The sequence below is a fragment of the Lepidochelys kempii genome, chromosome 4, assembly GCF_965140285.1.
Source record: "Lepidochelys kempii isolate rLepKem1 chromosome 4, rLepKem1.hap1, whole genome shotgun sequence".
Lineage (NCBI taxonomy): Eukaryota > Metazoa > Chordata > Testudines > Cheloniidae > Lepidochelys > Lepidochelys kempii.
Genome location: NC_136383.1, coordinates 38990123 through 39006127, shown reverse-complemented (window position 1 = coordinate 39006127; position 16005 = coordinate 38990123). Strand labels below are relative to the sequence as shown.

Sequence of the window (16005 nt, the reverse complement as noted above, 5' to 3'; positions counted from 1 at the left end):
AATGAACATAGTGTTAACACTCTGGATGCTCAGAGGACTGAATTAAAATGGCTGCTTGATGCTTTCTTTATTATTTTTTTTAGGAAAAAGATGCAATTATTTAATTCCAAGGTCATACACATTTATCAAGTTGTTAAGTACACAGCATGTTTAGTGCTTTTCAGATATTCTGTTACTTACAAAAATGAGCAAACAAAATGGGCAGCTTTGGAAGAGTGAAGTGGCTATTTTTCTCCCACAGGTTTTGCAGACTATAGCTGCATTATCACTGTAGTCTGATATCAATAGGAGTTTGGGTTAAATTTGATGAGTATGTGCCTGAGAAACGGTAAAGCCACTTAGCAGCACTGTGGCTATTAGAGAAGTCTTAAGGTGATTATCAATTTAACTTATGTCGACTTTAAGACCCCTTTTTACTGCCAGAGTGATGCAAAGGGAGCCTTAGTGTAAATGAGAATCAGGCCCCAAATTTTTATTACTCTATGGCTTTCAAAAGCCTGTAGGTGGTTATTTGTTGGTCAGTCTAGCTACTGGTTAATAGTTTTGTTTGCTGAGGTACAGTGTTACAAGGTAGAAATTAAAAAAACAAAACAAAAACCTTTTGCAATCAATACTATAGTGACCACAGTAATTTCCTCTCAACTGTTTGGAAAAACTGTTGCCATCTGGTTGGTACTTTATGATAAATGCTGATAAATTGGTTAGTCTCTAAGGTGCCACAAGTCCTCCTTTTCTTTTTGCGAATACAGACTCACACGGCTGCTACTCTGAAACCTGACTTTTTAATGGTGACGCTCTTGGTCAGTTATGGGAGTTGGGGGGAGATGGTGACATTTACCATTTGGAATTAAAGCCCTGTTGCACAAGAACGCTTAGGCATATGTGTAACTAAGAACGTGGGCAATCTCAGTGAAGTAAATGGGACTTCTCTTGTGCTTAAGGATAGTCCTATGTTGAAGTTCTTTGATAGATTAGAGCCCAAGTCTCTCATGTATTGTCTTGGCTTCTTGGGAGCCAAATCTTTGATAAACTGTAACACATTTTGGCAGCCAAAGAATCAAGGTGACCTGATCTTCCCTTCTCTAGCTTCGAACGTGGTTCCAGTTCATATAAGGCTTTATATAACTGCTTCTGATGTCGGTGGGAGTCTTTCCATTAATTTCAGTAGGGACTGGATCCAACCTAAAAGGCTCAATCTTGCAAGATCCTGAGTATCTCCTGGAGGTGCCATTGTGCTGAGCTCCTGTAATGTCCATTGACTTGAATGGGAACTGGGGCACTCAGCACTTCCAGGAGATGCTCAGCACCTTGCAGGTTTGAACTCGTGAAGATCTAATTCCGTTTCAGGCTTGTTAAATTGTTGATTTTTGACGGTTTCCTGTGGCAGTGAATGTTTTAGGTTTGAAGTCCATATATGTGTTCCAGCGTCCCTGTACTTTTTATGTCTTAGTAAGTCAGCCTTTCTTAAATTAAATAATAAAATCTTTTAATCAGAGATTAATCCAAACTGGAACAGCAAATCCAAACATCCCTGAACTTTGAGGGGAGTTTGGCTTTAGACCCAAAGTCAGAGCTAATCTTCATGACTTTGCCTCATCTGTGTTTTTTTGTTTAAAAAAAATAAAAAATAAAAATTACATGCTCTCTTCTTTCAAGGAGGAAAAAGTAGGTCAGATCTCCCATGGCAAGCCCTGGGAATAGAGACTGGCATGAGCATTAATATTTGCTTTATTATTGGAATGTTGGTCAACTTACTTAGAAATATATGACTGCAAAAAGCAGCATAATCTCACCAAATCCATGTTAAGAATGCCTGATGTGCACATGGATATGACGTTAAAGAGTGGGTGCAATTATAAGTGAGGGATTCTAAAGATGGGTAGAGAAGAGGGACTTCAAACCAGCCACCCAGAAATCTACAGGCAAATAGTGTATCTGAGAAGATGAAGCATGGCACCTTGCATGGTCATCAGCAGTGTAGATGAAGCCTGGGACTTCTGGGTCTTAAAGCATGAACCTCTGTGCCTGGGTAAAAGACCTTGGTTAGCCAAGGCTCTAGCAAGTTCAGCAACCTCTACAGGTGTCCTAGCTATCGCTAGAGGGGGACAGAGTTCCACACGGAGTGGGTGTAGACTGCCTGTTAGAATGCTATGGGAGAGAACCTACCTGAGAGAGAAGAGAGTGATGTATAGAGCAAGTTGGAAAATGGATATTAATTTCCACAGAAAATTTAGAGTAAAAAAATCAAAACCCAAAATATTTTGAACAAAAACTGAATTAGTTTGATTCAGAAATGCCATTGTGGTGCCTGCTGGGAGTTGGGGTTCCTTGTGCTCCCAATCTTATCTATGGGCCAGGCTTCCTTGTTGTACTACACTTCCCAGATGCACCACGGCTCCCATCCTGGGTAGAGGAGGCCATGCATCATGACGGTCACATAGCAATATCTTAAACTAGGTGATAGCTCCAAAAGTGTGGTCCATTTTTAAAGTGTACAGAGGACAGCTCGGTTACTTACCAGATCAGCAGTCGTGGGTCACCAGTGTCCTTCGATGTTGATAGATGTTTGGCGCTGTGTGTGTGTTTCCTCTATGTGCCGCTCCTGCCCTGCACAGAAAGCTGGCACAGCAGACCTTGAACGAACGGCGTGATGGCCACAAGATTTGTTAAGGGTCGAAGGCACCCAGCCACGTTTATTGTTGACGAAGCATGGTACTAGTATCCTGCAGACTTTACCGGACGACTAATACGTGTATGCCCATAACAGTGGACCAGCTTAGTGCATGGCGGGACTTTTCATTTTTTCTAGGCCAGACAAAAATACGTTTCTCGAGATACTTTTTATACCCCAATACAAACAAGTTAGTATTGCCCCTCTGACATCGTTACTGCCTCCTGATATGGCTAATTATCACCCATTACCTTGTTGTACATGTTGGTTTGTTTAAAACATTTTTATTACATATTGTCATCCTGACCTTATCTTTTAGGAGGGGTCATTGTGTTCCTGTTATCCTTGGGGAATGTTTTTGTACCATCCTTGATATCGGGATATTGTGGTACCACTTGATATTGTGATGTGTTTGTGTGAGTACTTTGTGACTGGCACTTTTTAGGAATGTGTATTTCTGCAATATCAGCCCTGTTCTTGCCAGATTGTGTGAGCAGGTCCTGCCTCATACCAGGGCAGCCCTTTGAAACAAGGACTTATTTTTCAGTCTCTTTTCCTACTACACCCTTGACCTCCAAGGAAATTCTGTATGTGGAGCAGCTGCGGAATAAGTCCCCATAATATGTATTGTTACTTGTACTAATAATTATTTGTCTCGCACATAGAGTGGTAGATAGATAAGAAGATAAAAGGCCAACATTTCAAAGGTGTTTAGGAGACTAAAGATGCAGATGTCTAGTAGGATTTTCAAAACCATGTAGGTACCTAATGGTTGATTTCAATGGGAGTTACGCATTTGGGTGGTTTTGAGTTTCCCATTTGCCACCTATTTGCATCATTAGGTGCCTACATTCTTTAAAAATCTGGTCCGGAACCCCTGCCCTGAAGAATTTTCAGCCTAAACAGGCAACAAGCAAAAGATGGAGGAAGTTACTGCAATTGAATGGTGAAGTTTAAAATATGTCTTGTAGTCCACAGTATTTGTACGTTTAGTAAACTTAAGTGGGAATACAATCTTTAAAGGCATAATACCAGACCCTTCATATGAGTGTGTTAGATGCTTGGTGTGTGAGCAAATCATATATTTTACTTTGTTTGTGGGTGGTTTTTTTTCTTTTTGTTTTCCAGTGGTATACTTTCCCCTATAAGAAACAGCGGGTACATTTCCCCTACATGTAGAAAATTGCCTTGCTTTTAGAATGTGCTGTGCTGGACAATGCTATAAAGACAGCATCTGCCTGTCTTTGCAGCCTGTCTTTGCTGACAATGAGTGGAGAGAGCCCTTTTTACCTTACTTCAGATCAAAGCTACAGAAGATAATTTTTTCTTAATTTACATTGTAGTAAATTAAAGTTCTCTGAGGCACATGACAGTGTCATATAAAAACCAGCACCCTCCTAGATGTAGGCAAGAGTTAGGATGGTAAATGGATAGCTATCTAGATTGCACTTTGAAATACAGATCTTGAAAAAAAAATGTGTAATTAGATTTCTTTTCAAATGCCATCACTCATATAAGGGCAAAAAATGACGCTGGTCCTTGAAGACTGCTGCTTCCATCTAGTTTATTGAATTAAATAGTTTTCACTGTTGTATGAAAATTACTTTTTAAATATATTACAGACCTTCTGAAGTATTAGAAATACTGTATTCCTGTTGACAGTTTAAATTAATCTTAGCATATTACAAAATTAAAAAGCATTATCTTGTCCTTGTGTTATGATGCTTCCTACAATCTAGATATACTGTACAGAAGGTTCAATTAATTTTACTGGATGTTAATCAGATAAGCATTAAGATTTATGACAACACTTGGAAGTCTTCATTAAGTAAACATGATTCTCCTTTAGTTGCCTTGAGTAGCACCCAAAGCACTTGGCTTATGTACAGCAGAAAAGGCAGCCTAGTAAATCAGCTTATGAGGAGACAGCTGCTTTTGTTAAGTGGCTATATATTATCTATCTATCTATCTAAGCTTTGGTTAAGTAAACATTGTGAGACAGAGTATTTTTAGGGCTTTTAATTTTTTAAACCAGGTACAGTATCTGGGCTAGAACTTCAGTTAGTATGAATCGGCATAGCAACAGTAATTTACACCAGCTGAGTATTTGACTTTAAAATTAGTGTGTGAAAGTGTGTATTAAATGTGTCTGTTGTAATTCTATAGTTTAAGCTTATGATCAGAGTAGAAAGCCTATTCAATAAGGAGGCTGGGGTCCTGTGGAAAAAAGCACTATGTAACCATGTAAGTGAAGGCTGTTATTATAATGCATACAGACACACAAAAGCTACATAGCTCGGGTTGCACAGGCTACTTTCATTCTAACACTTCCTAATTTTTGAGTGCTTTACTTTCCAGCCCTAAAGTTCTTGGTATGCTGAGGATGATGGTAGAGGAGGGCAAAGGTATATCACCTTTACTCACCCTTATCGTAAGCCTATCCCTTAGCAGAGGTTATAGATCATCCTCAGAGGATGTTCCAGCATCCAAGCCTCACCCAAGTGCAAGGACCCTCCATCCACATGCTCTACATCAGGAGAGAAAGCTGAGAAGGGCTATGCCAGCTGGTGCCACTTGAAGAATTGACTGTGTCACCTGAATCCTCCAGTAGCTATTTAAGCTGGCTTTGTGCCAGTAGGATTCAGGACCTGGCTCTAAGGTTTTATTTTTCGGTCATGGTGATTCATGGCTTCTATTTACTCATTGCAATAGGAAGGTGAAAACATTTTCTATCTGGCTGTTGAAGATATTGAAACAGATACAGAGCTGCTGATTGGCTACCTTGATAGTGATATGGAAGAAGCAGAGGAGGAGGAGGAGGAAGTGATCCTTAACCAAGAAGATGAGGACAATAATAATAATAGTAACAACAGCAATAAAGAACCACAACAAGCTGGTGAGAAAGGTACATATGAGACATGTGTGAGAACTAAAGTAGCTTTTTTATGTTAAAAACAATATCAAAACAAGGAAACTAAAACTTCCGACTAGTGAGAAATTGAAGATGTCTGTACACATATTTTACTCATTTGTGTGGCAAAACCGAGGGCCCTGTCCTCAGCTCCCTTGTGCTTGCGGAGTCATTTACTACCTCCATTGAAAGAGAATGTGAAATGGTTGTAAAGCTATTAGAGCAGAATGATTCGCTGCTGCAAATGCCAAAAGTGTGTAGAGCATCGATGAAGTGGGGCTCGACCTTTATATTACTTTTTACTCCCTGTTAGTAAAGGCAACATAGCAGAGGGAGAGTGAGCTGGATTCTGTTCTTTATTGTGGAGCATCAGCAAATTTCAGTAATCTGCACAACCATACTGAAAGGAATGAGGTTGCATAGGCATAACTGAAGGCCAAATTTGGCCTGCAGACCATTGATTGATATGATGATGTACCAAGAAGGAAAGAATCCAGTTTGTTTGCAGTGTTGGAATTTAGCAAAGGTAACCCTACTTGTCCTGGGATTTGGTATGGATAATCCTTTGAGAAACAGTGGACCCACTGTGCTTGGTGAATCCCAAGAGACCATTTTACATAGTCCCTTTTTATAGAATCATAGACTATCAGGGTTGGAAGGGACCCCGCAGGGGGTTATCTAGTCCAACCCCCTGCTCAAAGCAGGACCAATCCCCAATTTTTGCCCCAGATCCCTAAATGGCCCTCTCCAGGATTGAACTCACAACCCTGGGTTTAGCAGGCCAATGCTCAAACCACTGAGCTATCCGTCTCCCCAGAGTAGGACCTCACTTTTAAAGTAATCAGAAATATAATTGGCTAGAAACTATACCTCTACTAATGTTTGTTTTTTTCTCTCCCCCCAACTGTGTAGATTCTCTCAGCTGCAAAGAGGACCACACATGTCCAAATTGTGAATCCAGTTTTGCCAGCCAGGAGATCCTAGCTGAACATCTTCAGACGCTGCACCAAAAACCTAGTGAGGAAAAGGAATTTAAGTGCAGGAACTGTGGAAAGAAATTCCCAGTTAAACAAGCCTTACAAAGACAGTGCGTACACACAAGAGTGCTTTCTATAAATAACCCTTTAAACCAATCAGTAAGCTTAGTTAACTACAGTTTCTGTTGCCTGCAGCTTTCATGCCTCTTTTCCAATGGTGGTGTGATTTAAGAGGCTGGAGTTGCAGTAAATTTCATTGCCTTTAGTAATTGAATTAGCCTTTCATACTTTGCCCAGTACATTAATTTTTGAATATATTGACTTGCTGTATTTCATACAGTGCTTTAGTTTGAATCACTAGTGCCATTAATATTTAAATAATTGGTGCCTTTAGGAAGGCTTTCATGGGAGGAAAAAAGGCTGTGTAATTCATGTATTGTATTGCATATCAGAACTGTTTTGCTATGCTGGAACTTTGGTCTACATCAGTTGACTATTTTATCAAGGAGCCTCATGGAAACAGATGGCATCTCTGCTATCTCCAGCGGGTGACATTGTGGAATTAGAATAAAACTTTGAAGTAGGGAGATGAAGTTGTAAAAGGACAAAGAAAGATGAATAAAAACCAATTCATGTTGATTTTATTAAACCTTTGTGGGCAGAACAAAAAATAAATTGAAACATGAAAAAGAGGCAAGATTTAAAAGCAAATCGCTTTCAGTTCTGTCCATTATTGTGTATATTTATCCTTTAAAGTCATGTACAGTATACTTTACATGAAAACTTTCCTAATCTAATTGATATTATCCTGAGTTTTTCTTCTAATACACAATGCTTGTAAGTAAATCAAATTGTAAATTAAATGGATGTGCCACTTTTTTTTAATTGTAGATTTAGTTATAGAGGGTACCCCATTTAATCTAATTGTTTCACATCAGAAAAAGAGTAAAATAATATTACATAGCCGCATTAAACTGTTTCTGTAATGAAGTGATCTGTTGATTTCACATAGATAACGTCATATTAATCTCTTAAATGATTATCTCTTACTTCTAAGCAAATGCTCTGTGTGCTTTTCTGTAGTAGTATTTTGTAGAGGGAACAAAATGTTTTCAAGCAAAAATAAACTTTCGTCCTTCTAATCTATAATTTGGCATTTGATTTGTGCTAGGTGACTAGTTAAATTTATCTAAAAACTAAGTGAAAGCCTGTGCTATCGTCTTGGTGTAATTTGCAAAGAGTAAAAAAAGCTGAAAATGGCTGAGAACTTAAAAATGGGATGGTAACAGACTGTGAATCCCGGTGATGATTGAACCTGATTGAACAACTTTTCAAAATAAGAAAAGCTCTCAACCATGCTTTTAGCTCTTCCCAATGATTCAACTGACAATTGTGGGATCTTATTATTTTTATATATATATATATATATACACACACACACACACATATATAAACAGCACTTGGGGAGAAAAAGACAAGTGCATTGGTAATTGAGAATACCTTTCCGTATTATACTATGGCCCCAAACTTTAGCCATGTCAGTTCTAGGATATTAGAGAGGCAAGGTGGATGGGTAATATCTTTTATTGGACCAACTTCTGTTGATGAGAAAGAGAAGCTTTCACGTTTACACAGAACTCTTCTTAAGGTCTGGAAAAGGTAATCAGCATGTCATAGCTAAATATGAAGTAGAACCTCCAAAGATGAGCCTCAAAACTTAAATTCATAACTTTGCTAGTCCCTAAAAATCATGGACTGAATAGAGACACTAGATTTATGGCTTATTACAACAGTCAACCTAATAACAACCCCCATAACACTCCTAAGCTGCTTTCACACCACCTTTCTTTCCCTTCTTTGATTGGAAGGGTGTAAATGGGCCACTTCACCTTGAATGGTCCCTTGAAATATGAATTAACTACTTATGCTAAACAATCTGCTCAGCTTGTATTTAGCTGTGACACTCTGAGTATGTTTTCCAGATCTGAGGAAGAGCTCCATGTAAGCTCGAAAGCTTGTCTCTCTCACTAACAGAAGTTGGTTTAGTAAAAGATATTACCTCATCCACCTTGTCTCTCATATTTATGCATGTGAGTAGTCTCAGTGAACTCAGAGTTTGTAAAGTTACTTGTGTGTTTGCAAGATTGGGCCTATCTTCTCTGTTACCGCCAAAATGTTGTTTGCCTTATATTTTGTTTTATCTTTTCCCTAGCGTCCTTCAGTGCACAGAGAACATCAATCCAGGAGACACTTCAAGAAGTTTTCAGTGTTCTGTTTGCAATACGTCCTTCAGCTCAGAGTCGAGGTTTTGTGTCTGAGTTACTGGACTGCTGTCATAGCATTGCTGGCCTCCCTTTGCATGTTTGCTTTCAAGCTTATTAGTTTATGTGAAATCCTAACAGTGAAAGAAGTGAAATACTTTCATTCCTACCTGCTGTAAGTAATGCATGAGGTGGCCCTGGAATTCTGCTGCGTGGCATGTGTTAAGCTCAGAGTGCTTGCTATGAGTCTGTGTTCTCTAGCTGTGTCTTCATGTATTATTTTTCCTTTGCTGGTTATCCAATGTAGTTATGAGCAGCACAAAGAGGCATGCAGAGGGGATGCTAGATTCATATGCAAGGCTGATAGCTGCGGGAAGAGGTTCAAGAGTAAGGACGCGCTGAAAAAGCACAAGGAAAATGTTCACACTGGTAAGAAATGATTGAATATGACATTTTTAACAGGATTGCTGATCTGTTGCCTAACAGACCACTTTTTGTTCACAAACCAAAGCAAGAACCATCTTTCATTCCATTTCAAATGCTATTCTTGATACATTTTCATTTAGTTGTATAGCCTATTTCTGTAATGTTTTGATTTGAGTAAAATTAATGTAACCTTCCCACTTCTTCCAAAGGCTGTGGATATAACTAAGTATATCAGGAACAAAAGAAATCCTAACAATGGTAAATGGCCATTAGTAGAAGGAGATGGCAAAATTGTTAAAAATGATGGACAAAAGGCAGAATTGTCCAATAATATGTCTGTTCTGTATTTGGAAGGAAAGAAGATGATGTACTCATCTCTGATGAGGATAATGAACTACTCCTATATCCATTAGTAACTCAAGAATATGTTAGCATTTACTAGGCTAGATGTTTTAAAATTAGCAGGCCCATATGACTTGCACCCAAGAGTCTTAAAAGAGGTGGCTGAGATGTCTGGCTTCCTGGTGTTAATTTTTAATAAATCTTGGCATATCAGGGAAATTCCAGAAAATTGGAAGAGTGCTAATGTATGCCTAGCCCTTCTCAATATTAGCAAGGTGACCTGGGTAATTAATTAATAAATCAGTTAGCCCAGCATGAATCCTGATCAAAATAATGGAAAACTGATGCAGGATTCAATTAATAAAGAGCTAAAGGATGAGAATATAATTAACATCAGTCAATATGCTTCAGTTGAAAATGGGTCTTATAAAACAAACCTGATTTCATTTTTTGATAACTTTATCAACCAAATTTGAAATGATAACTTCATAGATATATATACTTATAATTTTGAAGGCATTTGACTTAATACCATATGACATTTTAATTTCAAAAATAGCACTATACAATATCAGTAAAGCTCATCTTAAATGGATTAAAACTACCTGACAGATCTGAAAAGGGGTTGTCAAAGAAGAATCATCTTTGAATGGGGTTGTTTCTTCTGCGGTTCTCCAAGGATCGGTAGTAGGTCCAACACTATTGAATATGTTAATCAATGATCCAGAAGTACATAGAAATCACTGATATATCTTGCAGATGACCTAAAGATTGGCAGAGTGGTAAATAACAATGGGAATAGAGCAGTCATTCAAAGCAATGTGGATCACTTGGTAAGCTGGGCCCATTTGAACAAAATTTGTTGCAATACAGCAAAATGTAAAACCAAAGAAACAAAGAATGTATGCCATGCCTACAGAATGTGGGACTGTATCCTGGAAAGCAGAGACTCTTAAAAGATTAGGGGTCATCGTAGACTAGCACTCAACGTGACCTCCCAGTGTGATGCTGTAGCAAAGAGGGCTAATGCGATCCTTGGATGTTGCAGAACCAGGGAGATAGCTGTATTATTTTGTATGCATTTTATATGTGCTCAGATTATCTGCTTGATATTATTCTGGCTGACTGCAGGGAGTTAAATCAAAGAGAGGAGCAAATAGGAAATGAAACAATGACAGAGATGAGATATGTACAGGGAGAATATGCAGGGTCCTTAAGAGAAACACTGGATGAGTTAGCCAGTGGGAAATGCCTACTTGCTTGTTGCCAGAAGGGCCAGAGATTGAGATCAAAAGAACACTAAGCAGTTAAAATTCTCTGTGTACAAGAAAAAGGAAGTAGGCTGGCAGCAGCTGCTCAGGGAGAGCAGAACCTTCCATTTTCTACTGGCATTGCATAATTAGGGCCAGCCTTATACAGTCATGCAGAGGTATCAAACTTTTCCATTTGTGCATTACCACTTCAGGCATGGTGGGGAGCAGTCACCAAGGGGCTGCTACTTTTCTGCCTGCTTAGGTGGGTGGGGAGTGGGCAGAGCCTTGATTCTGCTGCTCTACCATACTGGAAAGCAGAAGTGATAAAAATGTCCAAGGGAAAGTAATCTACTACTGGTGGGAAGTATTAGTGTTTACTTTGAAATAGAACTGTGGAGTAAGAAAGATGGTCTAGAAAATGATAGTACACTGTAGACTTCCCTTCTTAACTACAGGTTTTTGGTACATGGCTGTGATATATGCAGACTTTTTTTTTTTCTAGCTTAACTTCTTTAGTTTTATCCTAATCAATCTTCTGCAGACTGAAACATCGAGGATTAAGACATGTTTTGTTAAATGTAGTCCCCACAGGCTATGGAATGTTCCAGTTTCTAGCTACCTGTGGCTGCGGCTTATTGGAGATTAGAAGTCTTTTCAGCATTTTTAAGAGAATACAATTGTATATTTTCATACAGTGCTTAAACAATATCTATACTCCCACTTTATGTTGAAAATTTTCCAGAGAAAGTGCTAGTGCTGTATTCCAGGTTTTTGAGGTGTTTTCTGTAAATCACCCAAGTCTCTCACCCATAGAGTTGAGATTACCACCAGTTTATAAACTAAAAGTCTAGTGTATGTTCTGATGTCATGGTTGTTGAACACAACAGTCGAGACAGTCTGTCAAAATCAAGTCTGGAAAAGTGGATTCTGTGCTGAATATCAATGTCTTTGTATGCCCTCTGTGAGAGGTGGCTGCCAACGTAGGCAAAGTGTTCTACATTTTCCAGTTCTTCTCTATCAGTGTAGACCTTCCTTGCTAGGTCTGATGATTGACTGGGAGCTGGATGGTAGAGAATCATCTGCTACTGGAGTTCAGTTATTGTTTTTGATGATACTTTAGTTCTGGCACGGAGGCAAGAGAGGTTGAAAAGGTTGCCATCAGTCCAATATTGGATGCCAATGCCCTGTACTGCACGTTCTTGGATTAGCGTTTTCAGAGCTGCTAGGATAATGGAGAAGAGGATGGGTGCCAGTACTCAATCTTGTTTTACGCCAGTTCAGATGCAGAGAGCTCAGAGCGAGAGCCACTACACAGGATGGAGGCAGTCATCTGGTCATGGATGAGTCTTACAGTTATAAGTGGCTGAGTGGTAAATTTGCTTGGGAAACCAAACTTTGACATGAATTTCCATGGAATCTCACGATTGATAGAGTCAAAGGCTTTGGTCAGATCAATAAAGGCCATATACAGCTCCTGGTGGTGTTATTGACATTTTTTCCTGGATCTGCCTGGCTGCGAAAATCATGTCGGTGGTGCCTCGTGATGGTCTGAAGCTGCATTGGGACTCTGGAAGAGGGAGCAGGCGATTAAGACAGATTCTAGCAAGAATCTTTCCAGTGTTGGAAAGAAGGGAAATACCTCAGTAATTGCCACAGCTGGCTCTGTCTCCCCTTTTGAAAATGGTGACTATGTTAGCATTATGTAAGTCAGTAGGGATTTCTTCAGTGCACCAGATTTTGAGAAACAGAAAATGAAGTTTGTGTGTCAGTGTTTCTCCCCCTGCGCTTTTAGTACTTCAGCTAGTATGCCATCAGGACCTGGGGCTTTATTGTTCTTCATTTGCACAATTGCTTTGCAGACCTACTCAGGTGTTGGTGGGTTGGCAAGAATTTCCCAGTTTGGGTGCTGAGGGATGGAGTCAGTGGTGTTGTCAGTCACAGTTGATTCTTGATTTAGAAGCTTTTGGAAGAGTTCCTTCCAGTGCTTGTTGATGTATTCATGGCTTTTCAGAAGAGTGCTACCCTCTTCAGATCTCAGTGGTGTGAGGCCATGTGAGCTTCATCCGTACAAGGTCTTTGTCTCAAAAAAAAAAAAAATCTGCATATCATGTCTGTCAGTAAATGCTAGGATTTCTTTTGCTTTGTCCTTCCACCATTTGTTTTTGATTTCTCAGATCCTTTTTTGTACTTCAGCTTTAAGCTGACAGAAAGAGCTCTGCTTCTGACTGGATAATGGATGGTTTTGCCAGTCGCAGCAAGCTTTCTTCTTCTGGTCCAAGAGGGCTGTGATCTCAGTGTTCTTGTCATCTAACCAGTCCTGATGGCAGTGGGTAGTAGCAAGGCCGATGTATTCCTCATGGATGGTCTATTTTAGGACTTCCTAGTCTTCTTTGACTCTTGTGTTGTTGTTTCCAGGTATGCGTGTTGTTGTTTCCAGGTATGCGTGTGGTCAGTTTTTCACTGAGGTGTGCTTTGAAGTTCTCTTGGTGAACTGAGGATTGAAGTTTTTGGATGTCGTATTGCCATCTGTGTGATTTGAATTGCTTTCTGTGTTTTGGTGCTATCCTGAGGGACATGACTGACCTCACCAGACAGTGGTGAGTCCAGCAATCGTCTGGTCCCGGTAACTTGGATGTCTCTTAGATCCTACATTCTTACAATGACTTAGTTTAGGAGGTGCCTCTGTTTTGAGCGGGGGTGTTGCCAAGTTGGTTTTTTTACTTGTTGCTTTGTCTGAAGATTGTGTTTGTGATCACAAGGCCGTGCTCTGTGCATTTGCTGAGTAGAAGGATGCCATTGGAATTGGTCTTACCCACTCCTTTCTTCCCACTGCTGCTGCTCCATATGTTAGAGTTTCGGCCAACTCTTGTGTTAAAAGTCCCCTAAGAGGATTATGTTATCTGTTTTTGGAATGGAGGAGAGAATTTTGTCAAGGTCAATAATTTTATAGGCCCCATAAGAAAGGAGAATTTTAAAGATGGAAGTCCTCTCTGTTCCTGATTGGAGCTTAGAAGCTAGCAGACTGCAGCAGGAGTGAAGCAGTTCCTGTCAGGAAAAAGATCTTAACTTTTGTCCAGGCCCTGTCAGGGGTGGGGAAGAGAGGGACAAGAGGCTTGTGTGAAGAGGAAGAGTATGAGAAGATACTGGAGAAGGGAAAAGGCATAAGGACCGATCTAGAAGTGAGATAAGAAGAGAAAATGAAACAGAAGGATGACAAACACACACAAATTACTAGAAGAATAAGAAATAAAGGAGGACTTGAAGCCAGGAGAAGTGGGAAGAGAAGTAGTAAAATATACAGAAAGAGCAAGGCAATGAGGGAAACAGAGTAAAGATATAACTAAAGGGTGAGGCATGGAAGGAAACAGTATACAATGGTGGTGGGGGAGAGAAGCATGGGACAAAATGCCAATAAGGCAAAATAGTTTGTAAACGTGTGTATGCTCCACAAATGGCTTTGTGCCCTTCAGCCCTAGTGGGCACTGAGAAAAAGGCTCATTCTGCCAGCAAAGTGTCATACCTTGGAATCCCTAATTCTCTTCAGCAGCAGCCTGGTGGCCTTCACTGAGTATACAGATTCAAGGAATTTGACCCCACTTGGCTATAATCTAAACATATTACCACACCTGCATTTTGACAGAGGCTTCTGTCTGTAGTCTTGCTACATAAGCAATGGAAGTCACTAAAAAGTTTATCATGCTAACTTATGAGGAGACCATGGCACAGCTCTTAGAAGAGAATAGTCTGCCTCAAGGTCCAAAGATAAATTGACTCTTGGATAATTAGCTTTTAGTGCCCTCATCTGTAGGTTAGAATTTGGCTTACAGAATGCCATTTGTCTCTGAAATCAGTGTCAGTGAAACAAGCCCTTTTTATTTCATCCACCAATTCCTTGTGTTCAGTGACTGATAAAGACCTGAATGCAATAGAGGTTAGATGCCATCCCTAAGCACTGGCAAGGCAAGAGTGAGACTGACACAATTATCCAGGCCTTTGTTGCCTCAAGATCAGATTGACTCAGACCAGTGCCCCATGATCTATGCTAGCTTCGAGTAAGATTGTTGGAGGAATTCAAGATGTCGATTTTTAACTTATAAAGCCCTAAATGGTGTGACACCTGGTTTCCTGAGAGATTGGCCCTCCCTGTGATATACTGCCACAGTTGAGAACAGCAGTGGTGCTGAAACTGGAGGTCGCTCACTATAAGCAAGAGGGAGTGGCAGGCAGAGCATTCTCTGAGGCGTCCTCTGTTTTTTTGGGATGAGAGTCCAGATTTGTTAACCTTCTGAGCACACTGTAAAGCCCATCTTTATTACCTCATTGTTAAGGCTATTGGGATTGAGGTGGGGTATATTTATGGGCAGTCCTTTGTCTGTGCTTATGTTGTAATTTTTAATTTATGGGATAGGGGCCCAAACCACTCATGTATTTTAAATATTTGAATGAATAAGCGGATGGGGGGTGGGTCTTTATTATTCTTGTTAAACTGATCTGTTTAGGGAGGATAAAGATGAGATCCAATACAAAAGCTGATTTAATTATTTGTAAAATATGTGGAAATTGGAAAAATAAATAATTAAAAAAATGTACAGTCTTCAGGAGGACAAGTGCAGAGAAGATCAGACACTTGAAGCCTGGAAAAATCTTGAGCTGGAAACCTTCTGATGTGTTAATTTCTGATCTATGCTTCATTGCTCTTCCAAGAAACACCCAAGAAACATTTTGCCTACCGTTTAGCATAATCCCTTTCTTTTTAGTGTAATGTAGTGTAATTCTTGGATATATATCAGGAGATATGTCACATGGACCTTTGGTTACAAACAAAGAACTAAGTTTGTAGTAATTGTGCCCTGCATTACAACAGCTCTGTGCAGTACTAACATGAACTTGAAACCGCGGTAATTAATAGACAACCCTAATTAAATGCTCTGTCACTTTTTAAATGAACTGTGAAAAAGGAAGAGAAATACATTTGGTAGCTGATCTTTAACTGGGTTTATAGTTTTGCATGATAGATTAGATTTGTATTCATGATGCAGTTCTATTACAAATGCCCTAAGTTAAGAAAGTGTTAATGGAATTCTCTTTCTTACTGCACACCTAGCAGGGTAGAATGCTTACAACTTTTAGGCCAGGCTGTCATTACAGAAAATGGAAGTTTTGG

General features: G+C 39.6%; 1 protein-coding gene across 2 annotated transcripts in view; it reads left to right on the top strand.

Annotated features, from left to right (window-relative positions):
• The window catches only part of PRDM5 (PR/SET domain 5), a 138219-nt gene that overhangs the window by 30847 nt on the left and 91367 nt on the right, over positions 1–16005 (top strand). For both annotated transcript variants that reach the window (XM_078852476.1, XM_078852475.1), the window contains exons 4-7: positions 5384–5576; positions 6495–6669; positions 8772–8864; positions 9128–9249. In XM_078852476.1, the coding sequence (XP_078708602.1) occupies positions 5384–5576; positions 6495–6669; positions 8772–8864; positions 9128–9249 (583 nt within the window). The remainder of the gene's footprint in view (positions 1–5383; positions 5577–6494; positions 6670–8771; positions 8865–9127; positions 9250–16005) is intronic.